General features: G+C 47.1%; 4 protein-coding genes and 1 long non-coding RNA gene across 9 annotated transcripts; 2 read left to right on the top strand and 3 right to left on the bottom strand.

The window, feature by feature from the left end:
• Positions 1-1,399: 1,399 nt before the first annotated feature.
• LOC117650331 (succinate dehydrogenase [ubiquinone] cytochrome b small subunit, mitochondrial) lies at positions 1,400-2,908 on the bottom strand. Its single transcript, XM_034393692.1, has 4 exons — positions 2,721-2,908; positions 2,258-2,397; positions 1,992-2,176; positions 1,400-1,905 (listed from the first exon to the last, which is right to left on the bottom strand). Exons 1-4 carry the CDS (start codon positions 2,764-2,766, stop codon positions 1,728-1,730), a joined length of 549 nt encoding a protein of 182 aa, XP_034249583.1. The 5' UTR covers positions 2,767-2,908; the 3' UTR covers positions 1,400-1,727.
• A 54-nt stretch (positions 2,909-2,962) lies between these two features.
• On the top strand, positions 2,963-4,000 carry LOC117650335. The gene is made up of 4 exons (XR_004588029.1): positions 2,963-3,159; positions 3,256-3,374; positions 3,464-3,573; positions 3,655-4,000. It is a non-coding gene; the product is annotated as an uncharacterized LOC117650335 (long non-coding RNA).
• Positions 3,870-10,646, bottom strand: LOC117650307 (eIF-2-alpha kinase GCN2). 2 transcript variants are annotated; one of them, XM_034393632.1, is made up of 24 exons: positions 10,455-10,646; positions 10,077-10,246; positions 9,857-9,992; positions 9,655-9,774; positions 9,438-9,553; positions 9,252-9,312; positions 8,997-9,143; positions 8,635-8,868; positions 8,416-8,546; positions 8,115-8,309; positions 7,842-8,039; positions 7,588-7,756; positions 7,328-7,494; positions 7,068-7,242; positions 6,875-7,001; positions 6,505-6,774; positions 6,227-6,408; positions 5,919-6,134; positions 5,688-5,845; positions 5,375-5,600; positions 5,195-5,304; positions 4,824-5,115; positions 4,559-4,725; positions 3,870-4,479 (listed from the first exon to the last, which is right to left on the bottom strand). In XM_034393632.1, the coding sequence occupies exons 1-24, from the start codon at positions 10,518-10,520 to the stop codon at positions 4,353-4,355; spliced, it is 3,960 nt and encodes a 1,319-aa protein (XP_034249523.1). In that variant the 5' UTR covers positions 10,521-10,646; the 3' UTR covers positions 3,870-4,352. The 2 variants fall into 2 exon arrangements, with proteins under 2 accessions (XP_034249523.1, XP_034249522.1); XM_034393631.1 differs by having other exon boundaries at positions 6,221-6,408; positions 10,455-10,520.
• Positions 10,647-10,794: 148 nt separating this feature from the next.
• Positions 10,795-18,005, bottom strand: LOC117650314 (major heat shock 70 kDa protein Ab-like). Of its 4 annotated transcripts, XM_034393652.1 has the most exons (8): positions 16,655-16,930; positions 16,388-16,580; positions 16,107-16,292; positions 12,960-13,097; positions 12,706-12,877; positions 12,037-12,608; positions 11,678-11,947; positions 11,016-11,597 (listed from the first exon to the last, which is right to left on the bottom strand). In XM_034393652.1, the coding sequence occupies exons 3-8, from the start codon at positions 16,284-16,286 to the stop codon at positions 11,016-11,018; spliced, it is 1,914 nt and encodes a 637-aa protein (XP_034249543.1). In that variant the 5' UTR covers positions 16,287-16,292; positions 16,388-16,580; positions 16,655-16,930. The 4 variants fall into 4 exon arrangements, with proteins under 4 accessions (XP_034249539.1, XP_034249543.1, XP_034249545.1 ...); XM_034393648.1 differs by lacking the exons at positions 16,388-16,580; positions 16,655-16,930 and adding an exon at positions 17,838-18,005 and having other exon boundaries at positions 10,795-11,597; XM_034393654.1 differs by lacking the exons at positions 16,388-16,580; positions 16,655-16,930 and adding an exon at positions 17,737-17,858.
• A 263-nt stretch (positions 18,006-18,268) lies between these two features.
• On the top strand, positions 18,269-25,809 carry LOC117650319 (bone morphogenetic protein receptor type-1B-like). The gene is given in 9 exon segments (XM_034393668.1): positions 18,269-18,418; positions 20,605-20,786; positions 20,867-21,093; positions 21,174-21,309; positions 21,416-21,608; positions 21,699-21,996; positions 22,094-22,158; positions 22,161-22,408; positions 22,505-25,809. Coding segments are annotated over 9 exon segments (1,569 nt in total). The 5' UTR covers positions 18,269-18,327; the 3' UTR covers positions 22,634-25,809.
• The last annotated feature ends 110 nt before the right edge of the window (positions 25,810-25,919 follow it).

Raw genomic sequence — 25,919 nt, 5'->3', positions numbered from 1 at the left:
CGATGTACGCCGCATATGGCTCCGGCTTTCCGCAGATAACAGAAACACGGATGGCAAGGCTCGAACAGAAGCTCGCCTCGCCTAGAGCCTCGCCAAGCCCGTCCACCACGGCGGTGGACCTAGGACCGTGCCGTGACCCCACGCGGGGCCCCGCGGGGCCTCCAGGTGCATCGGCTCGAGCGGCCCTCGTCCAGTAGCGGTAGCGGCACGCGGGGCTGTTGTAGTGGTGGGGCGCGTCCGGCTAGTTGCGAAATCTTGCTGGGGTCGGCTGGGACGCGGCGAATTTCACCGATAAGATTTATCTACTAACCCGGCGCCAACTACAATTCTTTCATTATCTGGGAAATTTATGGTACGATGGACGATGTGGAACTAGAACATAGTATTGAGAGCTATTGCAGAGAGCTCCAGCACAATGAACTCCGCCGCTTTTTCAGATTTTCATGTTTTCCCCGAGAACGGTTCCACTAATAATATTTAACCCTCGCAGCCACCGATCCTTCTGAAATTGATAAGGAACGTTGCTGTGAGTGTGAGAAGGATATTTTGTTTGCTCTATAAATGGCGTTCCCAAGCGCGTCAGTTGCGCAGCGTGACAGGCAGCGTGACATACGTGCCGCAGATCGCGTTCGGAATCCGATCGCCGCTGCGGACGGTGAGTGTCTGCGTGTCGAGAGTGGCGCCCCGCCCCGCCCCGGGCGGACGAGTAATTACTCGGGAATATTGTCTTGCCGCTCATTAGCTGTCATTTACCGGTGCGGCGGGCTGGCCGGCCGTTCGAAGAATCGGAGCTCTATCTCTATCGCCTCGCAGCGCTTGGTCGGGCCAACCGCCCGGGCCCCTAGGCAGGCCCGGCCTGCGCCGATGCGGCGCCCTTTTTGCATCATCGCCCTGCAGCACCCGCCCTCGGAGGGATGAACGGCCAGTTCTAGCCGCACAACGCCGAGGAGAATCGTTTCGTCGTCGCTCAGTCCCAGTAACTAGTCCTTAGAGTTCCGCGCCGCGGGCATATTTGCGTAGAATATTGCCTGTCGTCCTTTGCCAGACACTTGTGTGGACTCCGAAGACCGCAGATAAGTGCGGGAAGCCGGATGTGGAGAACTGGAAACGTCCCCTCCCCTTAACTACAATTGTTCCACCGCTTCCAGAAAACGTGTTGAGCTCGAAGGAACGGACCTATACGGATGCCCAGCGGCCGGGACCCGGGTAGCAGAGCAGCCGAGGTGCCGTTGGGATAGGCCACCCATCCGACATGCAACGCGGGGCGGCTACAGCGCCGGGTAGGCAGGCCGCCCATTCGACGTCTGGTCTCACGAGACTATCTCCGTGCTCACGCCACCTGAGAGTTCTGAGAGTAACCTGAGAGCGGCCGTCGGGGTGGAATCATTCAAACAGGCGGTAACTCAACAGATTTTAATACGGGCACAAAACAGCTCAATTTATTGCTAAGTACAGAGGAACACAACATGGATGACAGCGAAATAATTTAAAGTACAGTACTTCCAACAATTTAAATAGTTCATCAGCACTCACACATTAATTAAAATAAATAATGGTTGTTATGATAACATTAGATTCCGTAAAATGGATTGAAAACATATGAGAGATGTGGTCTTTAGGTTCATACAGCATTCACTTAAAACCACAAATGCTTGTGAAATGAGGGCACCTTAACACAGAAACAGCAATAAATACGCATTACATAAGTGCTAAAACCACAATTAGAATTACATCCTCCAGATTTTCTTGACAGTGTTAGCAAAGCCTATATCATTATAGATAAGTTGGAGAAGACCTGCCATGGTCACAATAGACAAAACATAAACACCAGCCAACGCAATTTTTGGTATGGTTTTGCCAAAGATGATCGGTCGAATATAATCAACAACATTGGCTTCAACACCCCTGAGAGGAATAAAAAGAAAAAGGAATAGAAGAGGATAATACACCAATATTTTAAAATCACAAATACCATTAAGTGCAAACCTTACCAGTGGCAGTGCATCACCAAAGAAACTGCTGCAATTGTGTCCAGTAACTTGTTTGGAGATGCCAGGGCTGCAGGAATAATGACAATTAAAGCTGCGCTAAGAGCTCGTTCAATTGTCCACAAGTTGGAGTGGCTGTGTCCTGCTCCGGCACTGTAGCTCTTTGGGCTGACAGAGAAAAATTGAACCTGCAAATTGTTGCTTATTAAGGAATTGTTTGTTGAATGTGTAACACAGTGACGGTGCTAAGTAGGCACCTGACAATGTACCTGATTGGTGCGACCAAGTTGTTGGCGGCTGACACCAGATAGCCCTGCCTGGGGTTTGACGGCTGACTTCAAAAGAATGAGAGATGATGATGATCCAGCGCTCAATCTTGAGGCATTCGAAAGAACCTGAACTTGACCAGCTAAAGGTTTTAATAAAAGGGAGAAAACACACGATAGTTAAAAAAAATATTTAAAGCACAATCCGGCTATTTCGCTAATCAAACACATATGTCAGGGTTATGTGGCCCTATGTGTAGCAGACATATCAAGACATCTTTTAGATCTTTGAAGATTCTACATGCTAAATGTGTCATCATTTAAAAAATTTCATGCTACAAAATATTCATTATTTTACTTGAAAGAAAGAAATGTCAACAAGCAAAGAGACAAACAAATAAAAATTGAAAATGAAAAAGATGACTTTCTGCTTCTAGATATTAGATCGATTTTAGCGTCAACTTACCCATGCCACGGCAGGCAGATGAACGAAGAAGACTAACAAAAGCCATGATTTTTTGAAGAAATGCTTGGAGTAAAAGTAGTGTAGCTTATTGTCTTGTTTTCATTGAAAGACTGTAAGTTCTGTAGGTCACCAAAACTGCACCAGTCAGGGCCACGGCAGGTCAGGTGCAAAACTGCGAATAACGCAATTATCGTTATAGTGTATTTGCAGGAAAGTATCGACGCTCGACCGTCGATAGCTCGACGCTCGTCGAGTACTCGACGGCAAACGGCAACCCTACCGCGAGTTTGATTTGATTTCCGTCCGTTGTGAACTGTCACTGTCAACAAAATCTTGTTGAGTCTCGCGGGTCTGGTCTCGCGTTAAAACACTGCACGAATTTATCCTCTTATCCATGGTGATCTGAATAATCCCTTTAAAAATATGGCCAGCCAAATAGGTATGTACAAGCATGGTACAAGTACTTACAAGTGTCCTTTTCCATGGTCTTTCAAGACACCTTATTTTCATTGGTTTGTTTCTTTCCAAATGTCAGACGATCTGGAGCTTGCTGCACTAGAAGCAAGACAAGGCCTTGCCGAGCGTCGCGCAGGTCGCCCCAAAGTTTGCTCAAACATATACATGAAGACATTAAAGTGTGACTTAACAACCTCTGTTCGTATTTTCTCCTGCTGGCTTCCCGGCTGCTTAAATTAACTTTTCCTGATGTTTTTAAAACTATCGACAGAATCCGTTTCTTTCAGATGACTTTCAAGGTTGATACAAGATCAAAAGTTCAAGTATAGCTGAATACAATGGTCGTGAACTCATAGAGAATCTTGGCTTGCTTAAAAAGATGAGTCTTTCATATGAGGTATGATTTAATGTCTTTATTTCTTAGTTTTGCCCCAAATTTGCCATCACATTGTCTTACGTTTCTCTTTTTGCATTTTAGAAACTTGATAGCCTGGAAGAATACTTAACTCAAGTTACCAAGGCTTTAAATATCATCAGCCAGAATAAACCCAAAAAAATGGTTTCTGGCGATCAGTGCTTCAATTGAAACCTTGAAGATACTTTAAGGACACACCTTCCTACGCCATCCTTTCATCATTCATTTGTATGAGCCAATAAACATTAGTTGATGCTGTTGTTCAATAATTTTTGCAATTTCATAGAAAAATATTTCATTCATATTTATTCATGTTTATATACAAATCATTCCCTTTATGTTCCACTTTTATTTGATTAATTTGAACTTGTTGATGTATATATGAAATATATAACACATTATAATAATACCTATCGACAGGCACTTCACAAATGTCTTTGGTTCTTTCCACCTAGACCCACTCACAAAGTAAAAGCAAAAATATCCTCAGTTAAACTGTTAAATAAGAGGAACAAATTGGTAGAACTCATTTTTTGTTGCAGTCACTTGCATCAGTCAGAATTCGTACTTAAACATATTAAGAAATAAAATACAGTATAAAAGAATAGTAATCAAAATTATCAACAGGATGCTTGATTCAAGCTTGAAAAAAAAAAAAAAAAAAACACTTGGCAAAGTCTAGGCTAGTTACAAGTGCCTCTCTTTGAGATGTTCATATGAGAGAAACAAAGGGCTGAAAGCAAAGTCTTGGTTTGTGTAACTCAAACTAAAAGGCGAAATTTGTTATCAGGAAGGCTATACAACATTATCACAGGAGCATTTTTCTCAAAACGTAAGTCATAGATTTCATCTAAAACTTCAGTTGTTATCTTTTTGTTCCTTGGCAACCTGGAAAGGGGAAAAATTGAATTAGGTGTGGCTAGTATAAACAGAAAAGTTTTATTTGAATGGCAAGAGCTGTTCTTACTTTTCACTTGCGACTTTGCAACTCTCCTTAAACTCTTGCTCACTTTCCAAATCAAGCAATCCAGCCAAGGAACACACAGCTGCTCCATCTAGTGCACCAACAGCTAGAACCTCAATAGGTGCTCCAACTTCTAGTTTCTGTAAAACTCTGAGAGAATGGCTGAAAATCTGAAACAAAGCCAACATTTTGAGAATAGTATTCAACAGAATACAACATGATCAGACTCATTGATAAAATTTGAATCTGTCAGGCTTCAATGATTTACCTGTGTTTGATATCGCTTTCTAGAACTAGCTGCCATTCTTTCTGAGCTTAGAAAATTAATATTCATCATTGGGTGGTGTTGATGAACATGTGTTTCTGATGAATGAGAATGCCGGTGGGAATGTGCATGATTATGTGCAAAAGAGTGGGAGTCCCCACCAGCTTGAGTCTTACTTTCTTGCCTTTGCAAAGATTGAGCAGATCCCACTCCCTCAATCTGATCTCTTGAAGAACGAAGAGCTCTTTGGAGATATTCAACCAATTCAGAGCGAAGGACTTTCTTTTCCTGCAGTCTGCAACGTTATAATAATGAAAGTCAAAAGCTTCCAGAAAGATGAAAATGAAGGACTGTAAATTGGAATTCACACTTACCTATCTTTCTCCCAACTTCTAACATGAAGTGAATTTGTGTCTCCCTCTTTTAGCATAATCATCAGAGGAACTTCCATTTCTTGACAATACTCCTCTATATCCTGCTCCGTCTAAAAAAAATATATTTATAAAATTTGCTACAGCTAAGCTACAATTAAATTTAGATGTCATGTGACTTACATTGTCAAGTAACAAACATTTTATTCCAGCACCCCAGAGGTCTTTGGCAACCAGAGCAGCCTCAGAAGCTGTTAGATTCCCAGAGAAGCAAAGAACAACATCCGCAGCATGAACTGTTTCACCACTGTCGTGAAGAAGTGTGACAACTTTATCCATACAGATGCTAACACCAACAGCAGACTGACATGTCCCCGGGCGCAACATACCACTTCGATCAAGGGCTTGTCTTGATTAGAAACGAGAAAAAACAAAGCATATATATCATAGAAAACTATTTATGAAACTGACTTTTGAAACTGAGAACTGGTTTTACCTGAAGGAGGAAATCATACCGTCGTATCTTCCTCCAGCTGCAATCACCTCAACCCCTCCATGCCTGTGTTTATTCTTGTTTTCACAAACCAACTGACACATGACACCAGAATACAGATTTATGTTCCGAACAAGTACTGGACTAATTAATATAGGGCACTGTAATAAAAATATAAATAAATTTATCAAACAATAAGATATTTGATTATGTTAAAGCAAAATCACTAACTACCTTGATGCCTAACTTCTGGGCATGATTGATAGTGGTTTCAAGATCATGAAGGCCCTGTTTTGCCCAGGATGCTGCTGCTCCTCTTCGCTTACTTATCACACGAAATGATGCAGAGACTTTAGAAAATGGACCTTCTACCTCCAGCAATCCAAATAAAGAGACAATTTCTGCCTCGGAGAGCATTCCTTGCAATTGTTGTTTCAAATTATTTTTATCCTATGAATACAATGTATTTTTTTTTTTAAATTGAACTTATAGTGCTTATAGATTATCAGAAAATCATTTAATAAATGATATATTACCCTTGCCTCACTACAGACTGAAAGAATCTTAACATGGCGATTTTCACTGATACCAGCATGGAGCAGAGCAGCTTTGACCAGAGCAGTGTGGTTGAGACGAAATGCACAAGCAAGATCTTTCAAGCCAGGAAGTTCAGATACCACTTCCCAAGACACAGCTAATAGTTCAGCATCCAACAACAAACTCCCTAATTTTGAAAAGAAAAAGAAAAAATTATTGCCTACAAGGCTCCTGTCATTACCTTGAACAAAGCGCAAACTTAAAGGTTAATTATATACATTACCTGGATTAGGAGTAACAATATCAAAAGCACACTCATACAGTTCTCTAGGATGGAAGCCATACACTCTCTTTTCTCGGTAGACTCTTTGAATGGCATAACGTTTCAAGCATAATATATTATTCCAGGCAACATAACGGGCAAAGTTGACTCTGAGATCATGGGGGACATTTACAATGCCACCCCATCGAGTCATAAGACGAACAACAGAATCTACTTCAGAGTATACATCACATTGAGGCATCAGAAGGGGTGTGGTGAAGCTAACAGCACCTTCAGCATAGAGAAATATCGGAAAAATTACAAATGTTAGTCATATTTTCTCCATCCATGTTTCTTTCAACAATTGATATTGAATTAGGATAGGACATACCATGCTTCTTAAAAACTCTGACCACTACACCTTTGGCCATATCTTGAAGAACCAAAAATCGTTGTAGACTTAAAACTTTTTGAGTTACAGCCATATCAAATGTAACATCTTCCGCTGCGCCAACATTCTGTAGAAAGCCAATAGATAATTATGGTTGATGTGATGTGAACCACACGAGTTTCAATAAACTTACTTGTTTAAAGCATGAAGCTATAAGGTACTTATATGCTTTGCTTTGAGGATTTCTTAATGTATGACGAACCATATCTTGCAACTCAGCATCTTCAAGTTCAGGAGGCGGTAAGGAATCTGAAGCCAAAAGCTCTTCAGATGATGGCCTTCGCGACGGCTCATGATCAAGAAGCCACCTACAAAATTGGTTGTGTTTGAAATGTGAAAAATAAAAGAACATTAAAGAACAATCCAAGTAATGTACTCTGACATCATACTGACCGTATAACATGAGCCTGTTTTACCAAATCACTCAAAGGAAAATTCACTGGGAAGATGATCTGCTTGGAGCGGAGGTTTTGGAGGATGGTCATACGCTCCATGCTGGTTTGCAAAGGAGGATAACACATCTCAAAAAATATAATACCTAAACTATAAATATCTACTTTCTGAAAAATAAGAAAAAAATGAAAATGAATTCTGTAGTTTAATTTTTTTTTACACACCACAACTAAACCAAAAATTTGAAACTTTAAGTTTACCTGATTGTACATTGCTTTCGATGATGCATTGTTTACTTCTGGTGCGACATACAAGGCTGTACCAATATGACTAGTGAGGGACTGATCAGCAGTGTCATTCCTGTCGGAGCTAATATACAATTGGTCAATGAGGCAGGTATCCACCACATCCTTCTCTTTGGTTGCTGCCCTGTAAAGAATTATAAAGCATTCCAGACACATTTACAAGAAGAAAAGGCAAACAAAAATTTCAGAAAGAAGGAAGAAGCACCCACCTTGGCAGGCTGCTCATTGTCGCAAGGCCAAAATCACCAATTTTCACGTGATCCTGAGAGTCCAAGAAAATATTCACTGGCTTCAGATCTCGATGAATCATTCCTTGTTGATGAATATGGGCCAGCCCTTCAACTATTTCTCTGAATAATCTCCAAACTCGAGTTTCATCTCGACACAGGCCTTCATCTATTGCAGTCCTAAATACACACAACAGAGTAAGAAAACAATCGAGAAAGCAAACAATGATCGATAGATGCAGAGGAATATACTACCTTAGGGTACTTTTTTCACAAAACTCCATCTGGATATACATAAACTGAATTTCTCGTTGGAGAGGACTAAGAACATTTTTCAATTCGTCAGAATCAACCTCTGAAAATTTTCCGTTTGGTTCTACTTTATCTATGTCAGGAGACGCCTGAGAGCCATTTTCAAAGACAATGCTGTCGGATGAATCCTGCATAGATCTAAAATAAAACACAAAAGAAATAAAAAAACCACAAACAAAATATAAATCCAAGATGCACAGGAAAATAAATCACCAATTGTGAAAACAAACACAGCATAACTTACAAAAATCCCAACCAGTGATCATCATTTGGACCATCACTATCTGAGTCACTCTCAATATTTGGCTGCATGGCAGTGCTAGAAACACTCCACTCTAAACTGCCCTTTATAGCAGGAGCTAGTTCTTTTAAAGCCTAAAATTATTATAAAAATTAAAAAAGAGAAATGTATCAGTTGAATTGAGTTGATGCAATTGAAAGGTGATTTGTTCGTGGGTAATACCTTCACTGGACGGTACTGTTTAGGAATTGGTGAATTTTCACTACATGATTCACTCGAGGATACTTCCATTGTAGCACTTTCAATCCACGAATTGTAATACCGAACAACATTTTCATGGTTCAACTGAGAAAGAAGTTTTACTTCTCTCGTGATACGCCGATTAAGTTGGCGGTTGCGTGGGTTTAATTCAATCCGTTTAATAGCATACACCCTACCATCAAGTTTGTTACGCACCTGTCATTCACAGTAAAATTGCAAGTATTAGAGATTACCTTACTGTCACCTTAAATTTTTAGTATCAAGTTGAATAAATCAACTAGTAAAGTTGCATTTTCTATAAACGCAAGAACAAACTACATTACTTTTAAAACATCACCAAATGCTCCCTTCCCAAGAAATTTCAACATTTCAAATTCATTGAGAATGCGAGATTGGCTTTTTGATTCATGAGAAATAAAGCGCATTTCTGATTCAGGGTCTTCCTCATCAGAAACATAATCCTGTGTTGTCTGAAAAGGAACATAATATTTACAATTTATTGTATGCTGACAGAGAATTATCTTTGAAGGTTTTGAATGCTTAACCAGTTGAAGTCTAGAGGATAAAATATAGTTTACCTTTATATAACAGTCCTTGAATAAAGTAGGTTTGGTCTCCACAGACTGTTCTAAGTGGTCACTGGAAAACAGAGTTTTAAAGAAAGTTGTTCACTGTTTACTGTTTATTAGACTGCTTTAGAGAACAACAGTCTCTAAGATGGTACAACACAAGATGTATGTATAGAAAAAGCAGTGAGTACCAACCCATGAGTGTAGTTAGTGGAGGGGTCTTGGTTGAGTCTAAGACTTTCTCTTCTCTGGCGGCCTTCAGCACGTAATGCCTCTTGCTTGCGATGGACCTCGTCTTGTATTGCTTGCCTCTGCAGAATGTCAAAATCAGAAACCATTTCTTACTAACCTATCTATTCAATACCATATAGGAAAAGGGTGAATCTGGACGCAGGTTCACTAAAGAAATTACCTCTTTTTGTTCGCGTATTGAATTAAGTTGTTGCTGTTGTTGTTCCTGCTGTTGTTGAAAAAGCAACATTTCTTCGTGGAATGATTTGAAACCGGGTTTGTTGTGTTTGTGAAGAAATCCCTACCATAAAAGATGCGATTTATTCAAATGTTGCTTTGTAAAAACAAAGAATATGCAATCAAAAGTGAAGACTTCAACCAACCTGTACATGCTGTGCAATTTCAAAAACCATCTCTTGTCCAATGAGCTTAGAAGTTAATATTTCTAGCTCTTGTTGTAGTTGAGAAATATCACTTGTAGAGAGGCCTTTGCTTTTCTTTACCTCTAGTTTTGGCACTCTTATGGAAAAAGAATTTTACTTTAATACAATACCTCATTGCAATGTACGAAAAACCAACATACATTCATAAAAACCAAATTACTTCTCCGGGTAAAGACGACAGCATGATACATGAAGGTGAATTTGGGCATGGATTTCTTTGACACCGGAGCTTCCTTGTTGTGGAGTGAGGTTGAGTATAAAATCAAGGGGCTGCCAAACATCATTTTCAGATGGGTTTCGTAGATCTTCCAATTCATCACCAAATATGGCCTGTAACATTAACAATTCACAAGAATGGCGAATAAAATTGTCAAATAAATGCACTAGGGACAAATTGATCTGACTAAAAACGTGTCTGATATTCGTGATGCTGACACATTGCTAGCGTTCGAGTTAGTTTTATTTTATTGGGAATAAAAGGTGTTTACATACAACTGTTTATAACCTCGAAAAGCATGACCCTTCGTGTGACACTAACCTTAAGAGCATTTACTTCATTTTCTTGTCTCTCTAGCCTTATTTCAGAGTCGTCTAGCACAGACATTTTAATTCCGTGTCAATCATTTTGGAAAAAGCAGTAAAACCAATAATGTTTTGTTTAGAGTCCTGTCGTTCGCCGTCGTGTCGGGGAAGTCCGACTTCAGGGAGGAATAGCCGATCTAGCCGATGCTCTGCTGTGACGTCATGACGAGTGGTTGTGGCGGGAACGACAAAAAGACGCCTCGCACGCCTTTGATCTCTGTTTGCTTTGGATTTGTGGGCTGGATTATTGGGTACTGCAGCATGAATGCCGAACGGTTCTAGGAGCAACGCGAAAATTCAGTTACGTTCCACTCAGTTTATTGTACAAAGTATACGTATAAAATGTTACAGAGCAGAAATCCGCGTAGAACATAATGGCCGCTTTAACAAAATATTTGATTTCATGTAATCTTCCTGAGGGAAGACAACCCTTGGTTTGGCACAGCATGTTAAATATAATTTATTGTACAGATGGAGTTTATTTTCATTTTATATAAACCACAGGCTGGGGAATTCCCTAGTCGACTTCTTCCACAGTGGGTCCCTTGCCACCCGCCCCCGCCCCAGCCCCCGCACCACCACCTGCGCCCTGGTGCAGCTTGAGCATGATGGGGCCCACATCGGCCTGGAGCTCCTTAAGCTTGGCCTCGAACTCGTCCTTCTCGGCAAGCGTGTTGGAGTCCAGCCAGGACAAAACCGCGCCGCACTTGGCCGACACGGTCTTCTTGTCGTCGTCGCTGAGCTTGCCCGCCGCCGCGTCCTCGGCCGCCTGCTTCACGCCGAACGTGTAGCTCTCGAGGGCGTTCCGCGCCGCGACTCGCTCGCGTTGCTTATCGTCCTCGTCGCGGTACTTCTCGGCCTCCGCCAGCATGCGCTCGATTTCGCTCTTGGACAGGCGACCCTTGTCGTTCTGGATAGTGATGCTCTCGGAGCGGCCCGTGCTCGTGTCCTTGGCCGACACGTTGAGGATGCCGTTGGCGTCGATGTTGAAGGTCACCTCGATCTTGGGCACGCCGCGGGGTGCGGGCGGGATGCCCGTCAAGTTGAACGTACCGAGGAGGTTGTTGTCCTTAGTCATGGCGCGCTCGCCCTCGTACACCTACACAGAACACCGCGTCAATGCTGGCCAGTCACCTCGCAAGCCGCCGAGTGATAAGCCCTCGGTCCCGCCGCGCTCACCTGGATGTTGACGGACGGCTGGTTGTCCGAGTAGGTGGTGAAGGTCTGCTGCTGCTTGCACGGAATGCGGCTGTTGCGCTCCACCAGCTTGGTCATGACGCCGCCCGCCGTCTCGATGCCGAGCGAGAGGGGCGCCACGTCCACGAGCAGCACGTCCTGGATCTGCGAGGACGTGTCTCCGGACAGGATGGCCGCCTGCACCGCCGCGCCGTACGCCACCGCCTCGTCGGGGTTGATGGACAGGTTGAGCGCCTTCCCGCAGAAGAAGTCCTGGAACAGAGAGGAGGCGATGAGTGAACCGCACCTTTCCGTCGGCCCTGCTCGGGGGGCCTGGGGGCTTGACCACTACAGCTACGTGCCTGCAGCATCTTCTGGATCTTGGGGATGCGGATGGAGCCGCCCACCAGCACCACGTCGTGGATGGCCGTCTTGTCCATCTTGGCGTCCTGGAGCGACCTCTCCACCGGGGCGAGCGTGGACCGGAACAGGTCCATGCACAGCTCCTCGAAGCGGGCGCGCGTGATCTTGGAGTAGAAGTCGACGCCGTCGTGCAGCGCGTCGATCTCGATGGAGGCTTCCGTGCTGGATGACAGCGTGCGCTTGGCGCGCTCGCACGCGGTGCGCAGGCGTCGCAGCGCACGTGTGTTGCCGCGCAGGTCCTTCTTGAACTTGCGCTGGAAGTCGTCGGCGAAGTGCGTCACGAGGCGGTTGTCGAAGTCTTCGCCTCCGAGGTGGGTGTCTCCCGCGGTGGACTTGACCTCGAACAGGGCGCCCTCGTCGATGGTGAGCACGGAGACGTCGAAGGTGCCGCCACCCAGGTCGAAGATGAGGACATTACGCTCGCCCTTGAGGTTCTTGTCGAGCCCGTAGGCGAGGGCTGCGGCGGTGGGCTCGTTGATGATCCGGAGCACGTTGAGGCCCGCGATGGCACCTGTGTGGGCAGAGAACAGGATCAGGATCAGTGCGCCAAGAAAGCAAACCCGGCAGGATAAAAAACGGAGACATAGACCGAACGACGGACGACGTACCGGCGTCTTTAGTAGCTTGTCGCTGGCTGTCATTGAAGTACGCCGGGACGGTGACCACGGCGTCAGAAACCTTGCCGCCCAGGTACGTCTCGGCGATCTCCCTCATCTTGGTCAGCACCATAGAGCTCACCTCCTCGGGCGCGAACGTTTTCTGCTCGCCTTTGTACTCGACCTAGACCAGCAAGCGCCAGCAAGGGTGTCAATGTGAGTATATCCCATCTCGTCATTTCGCACTCCGTGTCTGCAGCACGCACCGTGATCTTGGGCTTGCCGCCGTCGTTGACTACGGTGAACGGCCAGTGCTTCATATCCGCCTGGATCTTGGGGTCGTCGAAGCGCCGGCCGATGAGTCGCTTGGCGTCGAACACCGTGTTCTTGGGGTTCATCGCCACCTGCAAACACACGGAGTGTCACACCGTGGCCACAACAAGGGGCTCCGCTGTCGCGCAGTCAACGCTGCCACCTTCAGTGGGCCGCCCGGCAGCTAGGCCACCAGTGGGGCGCGACGCACCGCGCCGCGGCGGGGTGCCTACCCCACAGGCGGGCCGCCCGGCAGCTAGGCCACCAGAGGAACGCAACGCACCGCGCCGCGGCGGGGTGCCTACCCCACATTACCATTACCATTAAGGGCTAGACCACACATGGTCGTAGGCGGGCCACCCTGCCGACCGGCCGCAACATGTCTGCGGTTGGGCTGGGCCGCCAACCAAGCCTCTCAACATAGCTCTAACGCGGCGTTCGCCTGGATGGCATTCCGGAGCACTCGTACCCGCGGCCATGCGCGCCATGTGCGCGGCGCGCGGCCCGGCGGGGGGCAAGCACGTCGACGGCGGGCTCGCGGGTTCAACGGGCTGTCAAAGGGCTGCTGTATTTGGCAGGGTTCGCCGGACCGGGGTGAGGCGCGGCGCGCGGTGCCCCGCCAGAGAAAAAGCCAGGACAGCTGTGGGACTGCAGGGGAAGCGTCCCGCCGAGCGTCCCGCGGAGAGGAAGGAAAGGAGGGGGCTGCCTCCTGCACCCGCGCCTAACGCCATATGTGGGCATCGCTCCGCTTGGCTCCGCGTGGCTCAGCTTGGCTCCGCTTGCTTTGCCAGACAGTCGCGTCGTCGCATTGGGTCAGTCACTCACTGGTCTGCTCACTCTCTTATCCCGCGTGGCGTTTTTGTGCGAGTTGACAGGAAGTCAAGTGGCCGTGCCGCGCCGCGCCGCGCCGTGCCACGCCGTGCCGTCCCCTTATGGAGCCGGAGGTGTTTCTCCTTGTCTCGACTCGATGATGAAGCAGCGAGCCACGCGGCCGTGCGAGCAGCGAGCAGCCAGCGCCTCCATTGCGTGCGCCAGACACCCAATTATTTTCGCGACCTGCCAATCATTAGGGCCGTCGACGTTGATGGCCGCTGTGGGCGAGGCGGGGAAGGAGGGAGGGGGCGCTTCCAAAGGAGGACTGCGATGAAGTCGCGACAGTTTATCATTTGGGTCTGGGTGTCCGGGGGCCGGGACCGCCCTGCGCGGCCCGCGCGGCCTGCGCCCGTCTCCCGCCCGAGACGTGTTCTTGCGCGTTCACGGAATCTCTCGCTCTCGGGCATCGCCACGCTCGCCTCAGCGCCTCGTCGCGATGCGTCCCGCTGGTCCAGCTTTGCTCTCGCGGCGTCCCATGCGTTCGTCGCCACGGCGTGCGCGCGCCCTTCTCGGAACGCGCAGCTCGTCGTCTTTCCTTGCCTTTCCTGGCCTTCCCTGGCCTTCCCTGTCTGTCCCCGGGACCCAAAAACAAAGGGCCCCCGTCCTCGTCTCCGACACTCTGCCCTTCGCCAGGCCCACCCCGCCCCGCCCGTTGCCGCGAATTGCCGGCCCACAACGCAGGCATCGCCAGGGCATCACCGAGGCATCGCCCCATGCCTTTCCGGGCTGCTGGTGACGCAACGCAACGCCCGGCCCGGCCTGGCGTAGCCTAGCGGCCTGACGCGTGGGCCGCGGGCTCCGGGCACGGCAGAGGTAGACAGTAGGCTCCTCTACTGGAAGTGCCTCTAGGTCCACCTCAACGGAAGAAAAATGCTCTCGAGTCAAAGAAATTCAGAAAAATGCTGAGGTAGCCCGGCACCTCTACACTGGAAACACCTCCAATTATTTTTAGCTATTTTCCGGGTCCAGAGTTGTTTGTAATAACATTTGTAACATGTCACTGACGGGTCGGCAGGCCGCCGCCCAGGGCTGAGGAGCGGTGCTGCCGCTAGCCTTCCCTGCCCCTGCCGGCGTCCGCAAGCGAGCCGCAAGCGACCGCCCGCAGGCCGCGGAGACGAGGCGGCGATGCGGCTGTCGCGTCGCTTCCTTCCTGCCTTCACGCTTTCGAGGCCAGGTCGCCAGGTGTCAGGCAGAACGCGACCCACGACACGGCCCCGGCACAATGCCTCCATAATGCGACTGTCGGGTCGGGCCGGCCGCTGTGCCAGCCACCCTGGCGGTGGCCGTGCCGCCGCGGCCCACTGCACGGCGGCTGGACGCTGGAGGGCTGGACGCTGGAGGGCTGGACGCTGGAGGGCTGGACGCTGGAGGGCTGGACGTGGAGCCCAGTTAACAGTTTCCACACAGTGTCGCACGTATCACGCACCGACGGGGCCGACGGGGCGGGCGTCTCCTTTTTTTCCTTCTTCCCCGCCGTCTTAATCTGGCGCTACGCTGCGCTGCACGTACGCAGTAATCCGCCGCGAGCACGCCGATAAACCCCATCGACTTGCCACCGCGCACCGCGCGCACCGCGTGCCGCGTTCCGCCGCGTTCGGCGCAATTGAGTGTCGCCGTGATGACATCGCCATGAAAGGCGTGCGCGCGGAGGGGAGCCGGAGAAAGAAAAGCAGGCCGGGCCGGGCGGGGCGGGGCGGGGCCGCCGCGGGCACGGCGAGGTCCACATGGTACTTGGTGGTGGCTGGCGGCCAGTGCGGCGGTCCGAACCAACGGAAACGGGCAGTGTTCGGTTGCCTAGATACAGGGGGCTGCTTTCTTTCCTGACGCCCCAAAGGCCCCTCCCTCGGCGCCCCTCGCCCCAGTGGGCCAGTGGGGGAAAGAAACGCCTGATGACACGGCCGTATGTCTGCCAAGACGTGTCGTTCACGCCGCTTAGTGTAAGGCGGCCCGGCGGCCCTGCGGGCGGGCTGTGGTGGCTGTGGTGGTCCGCGTGCCTGCGATCCGCAGGGAAGGCCCCCCCCCCTTCCCCGCCGCGAGCGCCACGCGAAGCGCGCCTTATTTGTTTAGTTGCCCGTCCGACTCGGTCGACTCGGCCCGACTTGACGCGGACCGCGGACGGCAATGAGTCATGCCGCGGAGTCCCGCGCTAAGCTTCGGGGAGGACCGCGGGCACCCCGTCGTAGGCGAGGCGGGGAAAGCCTTCATGACTGGCCGGGGTAACAACTGACCTGGCTCTTGGCGGCGTCCCCGATGAGCCGCTCCGAGTCCGTGAAGGCGACGTAGCTGGGCGTGGTGCGGTTGCCCTGGTCGTTGGCGATGATCTCCACCTTGCCGTGCTGCCACACGCCCACGCACGAGTACGTGGTGCCCAGGTCGATGCCCACGGCGGGCGCGTTCTTCCCCGGCATGATGTCCTGCAACAACAAAGGGAAGGACGAAGCTGACGCGTGGTCCCAGACAAGAGGCAGACAATTTGTCGTCCTTCAAATCGCAGACCGCCGTGGCATACTTTGAACGCGGCCGCCGAGCGCGGCAAAAATCTTCGCAAAGTTGTGAAACTCTTGAGGCTACGCTATTACGCCGCGCTACCCCGGCAGTGCCCGCCCCGCGAAGCGCGAAGCAGACGGACTGTAAATATCGTTGCGGGCAAAATGTTGGTGTAGGCCCTGCTTGCCTTGCTTGCCCTGCTTACGCCGTTGTGTCTGAAATAGAACTTGATATTAGATTTGGCGCCAAGGGGCGGTGGCTGCGTACGTCCGCGCGAATGCTCCCCAACTTTGCCGCCGCCAAGGGAAACGCCGTCCGCAGTCCGGGCCAGCGTCGCCAGCGTGCATTCCCTGGTATGGCCGCATGCCGGGGCAATGCAGGCAATACAGGCGCGGGGAGGCGGGCTTGGGTACCCGGGGTGCCGCCCCAACAATGTAGCCTTGGGGACGGCCTCGCGGCCTCGGTGTTGGCGGCGAGGATGCGCGCCGTTCTGCCGTTCTGCCGTTCATAAGCATGGCTTTTGTTTTGTCGTTTTGCCGGGTGGCCGTCCGTTTGCCATGGCGGTGTGTGCCACACTGTGTGGTGCCCCGCGCCTCGTGCTCCGCGCAGGCATTCGGCAAAAATAGTGCGCGTGTCAGCGCCGGGCTGCGCCGGGCGGGGTGACGGCACGAAGCGTGGGAGTGAGTGAGAGCGCCGTGCCGCCGTGCGTCAAGCGGTGCGTGCGGCAGAGCGGCAGAGCGGCACGCGTGCAGCGCCAAGTAGATCACCTTGACCGCCACCCTTCCTCGCACATTGATTCATAGTTTCGAGATTACTCCGATTGCCCCGCAGAAAATCCGACCCCAAAATAGTCATTCTGCACCCTCTGCACACCCGCGCGCGCGCACACACACACACGACTTGTTGTTGTTTACTCGTGAATCTAGATTTCCTATTTTCGTGCGTCGCCATCAAGCCCCCGACGACGCGAGCCGGTCGTTGAGGGACTTCGAGGAGGCCCTGCAGCAAGCAGTGGCGTAGGTGCTGGCTCCCCCTCCCCTCCCCGAACACCCCTCGCCCGCGGCCAACTCATTCACACGACACCAACAAACTCCGCGATATTTTTGCTTCCCCCCACACCGCAACACATACAAACTCGGCCAAAGACAGGAGCCGGCGGACCGGGGAGCGTTGCCATGTGTCGAGGCCGAAAGCCTCTCGGAAAGCCTCGGCCCGGGACTTACTGGGGCGTCCGTCACCGTCGTTAAGGTGATGCGTGAGGTTGAGAGTGGAGGCAGATTAAGGCGCCGGCATGACACGACGCCCCCGCAGCAGTCGCGGACTTCACCTAAGGAGCGCTAGAAGGCCTCTTTCGCTTCTATCAAAACTCACTGGCAGCGGAAGACGCTGACTTGTCCTCCGACCTCCCAATTCACTAGAGCAGTTCGTCCACGGCCGTGTCGTCGTCGTCGTCCTGGGGCGTCGCACCTTACCTGTGGCGTTTGCGCGGCGGCCGAGTTGAACCGGGTCTGCAGTTCGACTGATCCAGGACCTCGGCTGAGCGCCGCGCCGTGGACACGTCTCGCCCTGCCCACGCCCCTTTCCCCCTCCCGTTCTGTCCTGTTCATCTTCCGTCTCTCTCCTGCAGTACCAAACTTCTCCCCCTCCCCGCCTTAGCTCCTTCTTCTCTCAAGTCTCCTTTCTGCTCACCTTTCCTTGGTTGCTTTCATGGAGAAATGCATTTAAATGTAACGCATGAACGCGTGTTCGCGGACCCACCCGGGAAGAGGGTCTGTTTCCTCTCCACGTGAGGGCTTGCGCGGTTCGATTCGAAATGCCCGCGCTCGGTAGCCTCGCAGATGGCGCCACTTCCGAGCGCGCGCTACAGTGGTTTGTTGGTTAGGTTGGCAGCAGCGTTTCTTTGTGAGCTTTGCGAACTTTCTGTTCGTGGAGGTTGGCAGCGTTTCAAGTAGGATAGTGAAGATGGCAGCAACAATGTTCGGGAACCAAGATTGGGGAGGATTTTCAATGATTTTGTTAACAACGTTTCTAGTTTTAGGGTTTTCAAATTTCGGTAAGTGCTCACAAGCGTGTCTTGGTGCTCGGTTATTTGTTTCAGCGTGACTAGGCCTCCTAGTTTGGGCGTCCTCGCGTTTCGCCAATGTTGTTGTCGTCTAGGCTTTCTTTGGTCCCGTTGTTCAGCATTGTCCTAATAACGCATTCAAGTCCTTCTGAGACACGTAATTTTATTGTATTGCATTTACCACGTTCATTGCGAAAAATCGGTTTTGATGGTTACATTTAACCTCTACAGTCGTTTTGATTTACACCATTAACTTGATCTTGAAACTGTGTATATTTAGTCAAATTTGTGTTCCTTTTTTATTTTTGTTAGTCTTTTTATATCTAGTCTTTGCCATCAGTTAATGAAAACCTTTCTGTTCTGTGTTCTGATTTCTTTTTTCTCACCATTTACCAGTTTCCAGTAATATAATATGACTTGTCTGTTCAATGGCACGGCTGAGGTGTAGCTAATTGAATGAAAGTTTGTTGCCCGAAAGTAAAACTTAGTAAGCATCCATCATCACCATTTCTTTTTTATCTCCACATCATTGTGGCTTTCATGTGTTCTTTGTTTTGCTGGTTAAGCGCACCATCGACTCATCAGCTTGTGAGAAATCATCAGTTTTATTACTTTATTTTTTATTTTATTTTTGTTTCTTGATATACTTATATATGGCTGAGCTATAGAATAATCTGAATGACCTAAAGATTTCATACTATAAATAACGCTCTGATCATTCAATGTAATATTTTATTGCTGGTGCAAGAAATCATGCAGCCGGAGTGTTACTGGTATTCGATCAACTGATGTTTAAGAGTTATTCATCTAATTTCATGTCTGCACTTTCCCCTTATTGCTAATATTATTACGGGATAGCGAGTGGTAGAGAATGCACACCTATTGGTGTCCTTTTCGGAGACATAGGTTGGTTGCAACTGCAGACAGGAACAAGCTGCAGTGATGCGCCGCACTCCGCAGCCGCAACAGATGTCGATGCAGCAGCGCCCACGGCGGCAGACAAACCGGCTCGGCTCGGCGGTGCAGTGCCCCCTTGTGCCCCTGGCTTGGCTCGGCTTGTCTCGACTCGACTCTGCTCGGCTCGTCCCTGGCGCCGCACCGCCGCCCGCCACGCGGCCCTGCCCGCCTTCCCCGCCCCCTCCCCCTCCCCCACTCCCCGCCTCGCCCTCGCCACAAGGCCGCAAAGGTGCAGGATGTGCAGGGTGCACGAGCGTCCTGCCCTGGGTCCTTACCTCCTTGGCGTCAAGGCCTCATCGCAGGTTCATCTTTTTATGTTGGGTCTTTTGCTGCTCCGTGGCCTAGTTTGGCGTGCCGCGCCGCTCCAGACGCAAGGAGGTTTTCCCTGGTTACTCTTGTCAGCATTTCTCCACCCCGGTCCCCTCCCGACTCCCGAGTGCCGTGGCCGTGCCTCCATTGCCGCGGGCAAGTGGCGCCGCTGCGGCGCCGCCGAGCCGCGGCTCTCCGCCGCGGCCACGCCGTGCCACGCCGTGCCATCAGATGAGCCGGCCGGTGAACCCGCGGCACCAGTGCTAGGAGTCACCCATGCTGCGTGCTGCGTGCTGGGGGCATCGACGCGAATAAAATGGTCCAAAAGGCCAGCGTGCCTCTGTTCGCGTCGTTGGCGGCCAGCGGAGTATCGCTGACCGCAGACCTGGCCTTCCCCCGACCGCGGTGGCCGTGCCTCTGGCTTCGCTTAGCTTCGCTTTCTCTGTGTGACCCGCCCTGGGAGCTCTGCTTACTGGATCTGCACTGCTTCCAATGCATACAGGACTAGACTAGACTGACTAGAGGAGGGACAAGAGATCAGTGGGCTGTCTTACCCAGTCTTACCTCTCCCCGGCCCCCTTTTACCCCCTGTCGCGCCCTCATCTGCCTTGCGGCGTAGGGGTGCGCTAACGGGACTGGACTACCTTTTGGCTCGGAGACGGACATGAAATTCTTTGTCACGTGCACCAGCACAGCAAGCAAAGCGGTTGCAGGAATTATTTTGCAAAAATAGGAAACAGACGGTGGGCGTTTTGATGCACGCCTGCCCCGGGGTGACGCGGAACCCACTGACCTCGCGAGGGGCTCAACTTGGATTACAGCTTTCCGCTCAAACATGACAAAATATGACGGGGAGTGTGGAAAGTCCACGCTATGTTCTTTTCAAGCAATTTCTTCTTTTCTATTTGCAGGCAATGCTTTGATTTGCTACTGTGAAGGAAGTTGCCCTAATCATGAAGTCAATGGTACCTGCATTGCTCCACCAAAAAGCTTCTGCTTTGTATCAATGTCGGAAGTTATCACCCCAGAAAATACCATTGAGGTTGAATATACTTATGGATGTCTGCCCTCTGATGAGAGGGCACAGATGCAGGTAATACAAGTAACAAAATTAAATCGAGGTCCATTCCTAGCATAATAAGGACAACAGTATATCAATGTTGTATGTTACAGTGCAAAGGGAACCACGTTCCACATTACATTCGGAAGTCCATAGCATGTTGCAATGATAAGGATGAGTGCAACTATGGGCTACACCCTCCACCTTTCCGTCCTAGAACTACCACTCCTCTTCCTGACCTTGGCATTCCAGATAGTTCTATGCCTTATGTTGCATTGTTTTTGTCCGTGATCATCTGTTTCATACTGCTGGCGGTGCTAATTGGCTTCCTTTGGCTCTGGTGAGTGCAACCAACATAATTTTAACATCAGAAATCATTTATTTATTTCATTATTGATCTGATTACAAATTTTGTTTTAGGTACAAACGACGGGAAGTTCAGTTGAAGAAGAAACTGATGCAGAATAGCAGTCGAAATCTATACCTCACAAGTAACGGTACCCTTCATGATCTTATGGAACAGAGTTCTGGTTCAGGCTCAGGCCTTCCACTTTTGGTATGTTTTTTTTTTTTTTTTTAAGTTATTTGAATGTTAGTCAGTAGTTTTGGGTTTTTCTTTAAAAATGTTCTATACTACTTATTTTCTTTTTCTCTTATTTCAGGTCCAACGAACAATAGCAAAGCAGTTGCAAATGGTAAAGTCAGTTGGAAAGGGAAGATATGGCGAAGTTTGGCTGGCAACATGGAGGGGTGAACCTGTGGCTGTGAAAGTTTTCTTTACCACTGAAGAAGCAAGTTGGTTTAGAGAAACCAATATATACCAAACTGTTCTCATGAGGCATGAAAATATTTTGGGTAAGGAAAGAGAGCCTGTTCTGCTTACTTACTTCTGGAGGTCCTGAAGAATCAAATACAGGAATTGAATTGTTTACTTTTGTCTTTTAGGTTTCATTGCAGCTGACATAAAGGGTACAGGAACCTGGACACAAATGCTGCTCATAACTGATTATCATGAGAGAGGGTCTCTCCATGATTATCTGCAAACCAATGTTCTGGATTCATCTTCTCTTCTCTCTATGGCATTGTCAATAGCCAGTGGTTTGACTCACCTGCACACTGAAATTTTTGGAACTAAGGGAAAGCCTGCCATTTCTCACAGAGACATCAAGAGCAAAAATATTCTTGTAAAAAATGATGGTCAATGTGCCATTGCTGATTTTGGGCTGGCTGTAAGATATAATAGGTTTGTATTCCTCCTTATTCACCAGAATACCGTATATTTGTTGTCCTTCAGCACAAGGAAAGATCAATTTTTACCAACATAATTTTCTTTATCTCAGTGAGCGAGATGAGATCAATATTGCACCAAATGCTCGTGTTGGTACTCGAAGGTATATGGCACCAGAGCACTGGATGAATCCCTGGACACATCATCATTTGAAGCTTTCAAAATGGCTGATATGTATTCGTTTGGTCTTGTACTGTGGGAGCTTGGCCGTCGCACAGTAACAGGAGACAAACAAACAGTTGTAGATGATTATCGATTACCCTATTGGGATTGTGTGCCAAGTGACCCATCATTTGAAGATATGAAGGATGTTGTATGCCACAAAAAGATTCGTCCTCCTTTACCTTCCAGATGGCAATCAGAAGAGGTATGTCGTTAATGGCTCTATAAATGACCAAATAAATAGAAAATCGCAAATTGATCTATTGAATTAGAACTTATTTGTCTTTTCTTTTTGCTGCAGGTCCTGAAAACCTTAGGAAAAGTTATGCAAGAGTGTTGGCATCCTCATCCAGGGGTTCGACTCACTTCTCTAAGAGTGAAAAAGACTCTTGGTAAACTATGTGCCAGCAACACCTACAAAATAGTGTAGACGTTTGCTATGTTAGTTTTATATTTCATCCTGTCCAGATTCAAAATACAACCAAAGCAGACATCTGCTTTTACTCAATTTTATTGTTATGACCAGTGAAAGACAAAGTTTATCATATGTTTTGGTGTTAAACATTTTATGACTAAAAGAAACTCATTCAATCATCTGTAGAAATGTGTAAATTATTGATTGTAAAGTACTGTTAGTTAAGTGTATATTTTATAAGGGTGTATAAAGTTTTTTGACGGATTTTATGTTAGTATATGTACATATGTATGTGTGTCGTGTCAGTGCGAGAAACAGAAGTTCTGTTAAATATGTCTTGGCGATAGCTTTTAGTTTTACATGCCCTTTGTTCAGGCTGGTAGCTATTCTTGGGCTGCCCTGACAGCGAAGCAGTCCGTCCATTAGTAGTACAAACCACATTTACCAAAATGGAACTTTTTGCTGATACTGTACTTATATTTCCCGTTCCCAATTATCAGTTCCATCACAGTTTTAGCTTCTGAACTGTTTGAATGGAGAAGGGGTTTAATTTCACTTGTATTTTTGAATGGAATAATTATAGTAATAATAATCAGGTGCATCTTAAACAAACATTTCTTTCTGTAAACTTCATGAATTTAAGGGCTTGGGTATCCACTAAAGCTCATTTACTAATTCTGTTCCTCCAATGAATGAAACGTTTTCGTATAGAATTAAGCTGTAGGTGATGCAGAAACAGCAATTTTTTAAAATTTGGTTGGCCTATTCCCTTCTCAGTGAGCTCACATCTCAACTGAGTACCACTATTATTTTGTGTTTATTATATCAAGTATTACTTACCAGCAATAATGCTCAAACTAATTTTATTCTTGTTATGTTGTTGTACACTATATCATCCATTTTCTCTGTAGAGACTTGAGATTTTTCCTCATCATATCTTCATTTCAATATTGCTTTGTTTATATGAATCATCCCCATCCCCTGCAACTTAAGCGCTTCAGTTTTGTTTATTTTAAGGAGAACTTCCTCTTCGATATCAGGAAAATTGATGCCTCTTTTTCTAATTTAACAAACTTGGCTTTGGTCATGAATAATTTTACTGGTTTTCTGATTGCTTTTGATCTACAAGTCATCATTCCAGGTGTCTTGGTGTTGACTACTTAAAATTGAAATATGGCCTATGTGTCAAAAAGACAAAAATGTGCACAATAAATAATGCTGTGATATAGTTTGCTCGGGCAGGGGGGTAAGATTACTTACTTTCTTTATGACATCCTTGTTAAAAATTGTATGCCTCCTATTCTTTCTGTGGTTCCTTTAGTCAACAGTAGTTTTCTAGCTCAAAATGTAAACGTTTCCTTTGCATTTTTTTAAATACTTCATTTGGAATTATGGCAGGTACTTGAAGATGACCTCAACCCTCATACTACATATTTATGCGCGTATGTTAAGTTGCTGGTCTTATTGTTTAGTTAACTCATTATTTGCTTTGTGCTCATCTCTTTTTGATGTGTTGAAGCATTGCTGTTGTTGGTTTGCTATCATATAAATTTCAGGTGAGCTTGGCAAGCTCATGTGATTTAAGGAGAATTACTTGTTCTTATTTTAAAATGCCAATCATAAAGAAAGAGGTATTATATATGTATTCAGTGACGAAACTATTGTATTTTGATATTCCATGAATTATCTACGATTATCCCACTTAGACTTTTACATTGGCTGGAAACTACTCTGTGTGTTTCTACCTTGGTTCAAGTGTATAAAAATGTGTCAAACAGAAATTATGTTGCCATCAAATCCTTTTTGCAGCCATCATGCGAATTTTTTGAGAATTTTTTGTTTTGGACTGGCATGGCTGTAAGAAATAGATGAGAAGATGTGATTGTATTTGTGTTCAACTCAAAGTACCTATTTTTTAAAAAAAAAATCAAAACAACAAGAACAAAAAACAGCTAACAAACAAGAAACGAATAAAAAGTCTAAATTGCTAAGATGAAAAATGTCAAGTTATTTACCAGCAAGTACAATATTTTGACAAAGACTGATGCTGTTTAAAGGCTTAGGAACTTACTTCAGCAATATCGATGTTAAGCCATTTCAATGGAAGCAATTGTTGCTTGAACTCTGATCTAGTGTGTATGTGTGTAGTTTGAATGTAACTTTCAGTAATGAATTGTACACGGTTTTTCTATCTACTTTATAATTTTCTAAGAAGAATGCCAGAGTTCTGATGAGCTTTATTTAAGATTCAAAGCAACTTTTATGAATTTGATATGTATTCTCAGTTGAGCAATCGAGTGACCATGCTCAAAGGTAGTCGGCATGTACAGTGTGAAAGGTGAGGGCTGTGTTCATTGTAAGACAAAAGCACCTTCTTACACGCCAATAAGTATGGTTGGTTTAAAATCCCAGTGGTGTGCAATAAAGTTATGTGAAATGTTCCCTCGCTTTTACCTATTAGTTGAAGTTTCATTTAATGTGCATTTGTCGCTTCTGCACTTCCCTAATTTTGACAGTCGTTTAAAAAAAATACACTTGTGTTGAGAAACATGTGTAGATTCAACTATACTTGGCTGACTGACCATTGTGATTGAGTGCACAGTATATTTATTTTACTGTTAGTGTTCTGTTTTTTTGTATTGATTCCCCCTCTTGTGTGGAACAACTGCAGTTCAATGACTTAATTACTCTGCTTCCATGCATCAGTTTAAAATATGAAGAGGATATTTAAGACTTTTGTGCCATAAAGATCTGATATTATTATTCTTAATCATCCTTGTTTATTTTTGAGGACTTGATAATATAGCAACTTCATTTTATTATCTCATCTCCAGGAAATTTCATTTTAGCAAGGCCTTAGAAATTTGTGTACCACTTAAATGTTGCTTACAGTAGGTCGCCATTAATCGTATCCTGTTATCATCCAGTTTGTTAATTATTTACCCTTCAGTATTTGGTTTTTATATTTGCTATATGCTGTAGTTGGTTGCTGACAAACTAAGAATCAACATATTCAACTGCTAATCGTAGGCATATCATATGTTCATTATCAGAGTTAAAAGCCAGCAAGTGGTTGAACCACTGTTTACTCCTGTCAAATTCATCTAAAAACGCTTGAAGAGTAGTGAAAAGGTTGGCTCATGTGTAAATGTTTGTGTTTTAGAAGTTAAATAAAATTCACATCCTAAATAGTTATTGTTTCTTCATTCATTCAAATATCTCATTTTTGAAGGCTCGCGCTTGGGGAGCCGAACGGAGTCGGAGCGGCTGCGCGCTGCGAATAACCTAGTACTGAGAGTGC

The sequence above is a fragment of the Thrips palmi genome, unplaced genomic scaffold, assembly GCF_012932325.1.
Source record: "Thrips palmi isolate BJ-2018 unplaced genomic scaffold, TpBJ-2018v1 HiC_scaffold_5, whole genome shotgun sequence".
Lineage (NCBI taxonomy): Eukaryota > Metazoa > Arthropoda > Insecta > Thysanoptera > Thripidae > Thrips > Thrips palmi.
The sequence above is the reverse complement of the archived record's forward strand: the minus strand, read 5'-3'. Positions and strand labels throughout refer to the sequence as shown.

Excerpts from the sequence above, each read along its gene's own strand:
- LOC117650331 (XM_034393692.1), bottom strand. The coding sequence starts at position 2,766 with ATGGCTTTTGTTAGTCTTCTTCGTTCATCTGCCTGCCGTGGCATGG. Across the intron at positions 2,398-2,720 it reads ATCTGCCTGCCGTGGCATGG|CTGGTCAAGTTCAGGTTCTT; the intron begins GTAAGTTGACGC and ends TAAAACCTTTAG. Across the intron at positions 2,177-2,257 it reads AACTTGGTCGCACCAATCAG|GTTCAATTTTTCTCTGTCAG; the intron begins GTACATTGTCAG and ends AACAATTTGCAG.
- LOC117650314 (XM_034393648.1), bottom strand. The coding sequence starts at position 17,972 with ATGAACAGGACAGAACGGGAGGGGGAAAGGGGCGTGGGCAGGGCGAGA. Across the intron at positions 16,293-17,837 it reads CCGCCGCGCAAACGCCACAG|GACATCATGCCGGGGAAGAA; the intron begins GTAAGGTGCGAC and ends TTGTTGTTGCAG. Across the intron at positions 11,948-12,036 it reads AGATCCAGAAGATGCTGCAG|GACTTCTTCTGCGGGAAGGC; the intron begins GCACGTAGCTGT and ends TCTCTGTTCCAG.
- LOC117650307 (XM_034393631.1), bottom strand. The coding sequence starts at position 10,520 with ATGTCTGTGCTAGACGACTCTGAAATAAGGCTAGAGAGACAAGAAAAT. Across the intron at positions 7,757-7,841 it reads ACAATGAGCAGCCTGCCAAG|GGCAGCAACCAAAGAGAAGG; the intron begins GTGGGTGCTTCT and ends AATTCTTTACAG. Across the intron at positions 7,243-7,327 it reads AAACAGGCTCATGTTATACG|GTGGCTTCTTGATCATGAGC; the intron begins GTCAGTATGATG and ends CCAATTTTGTAG.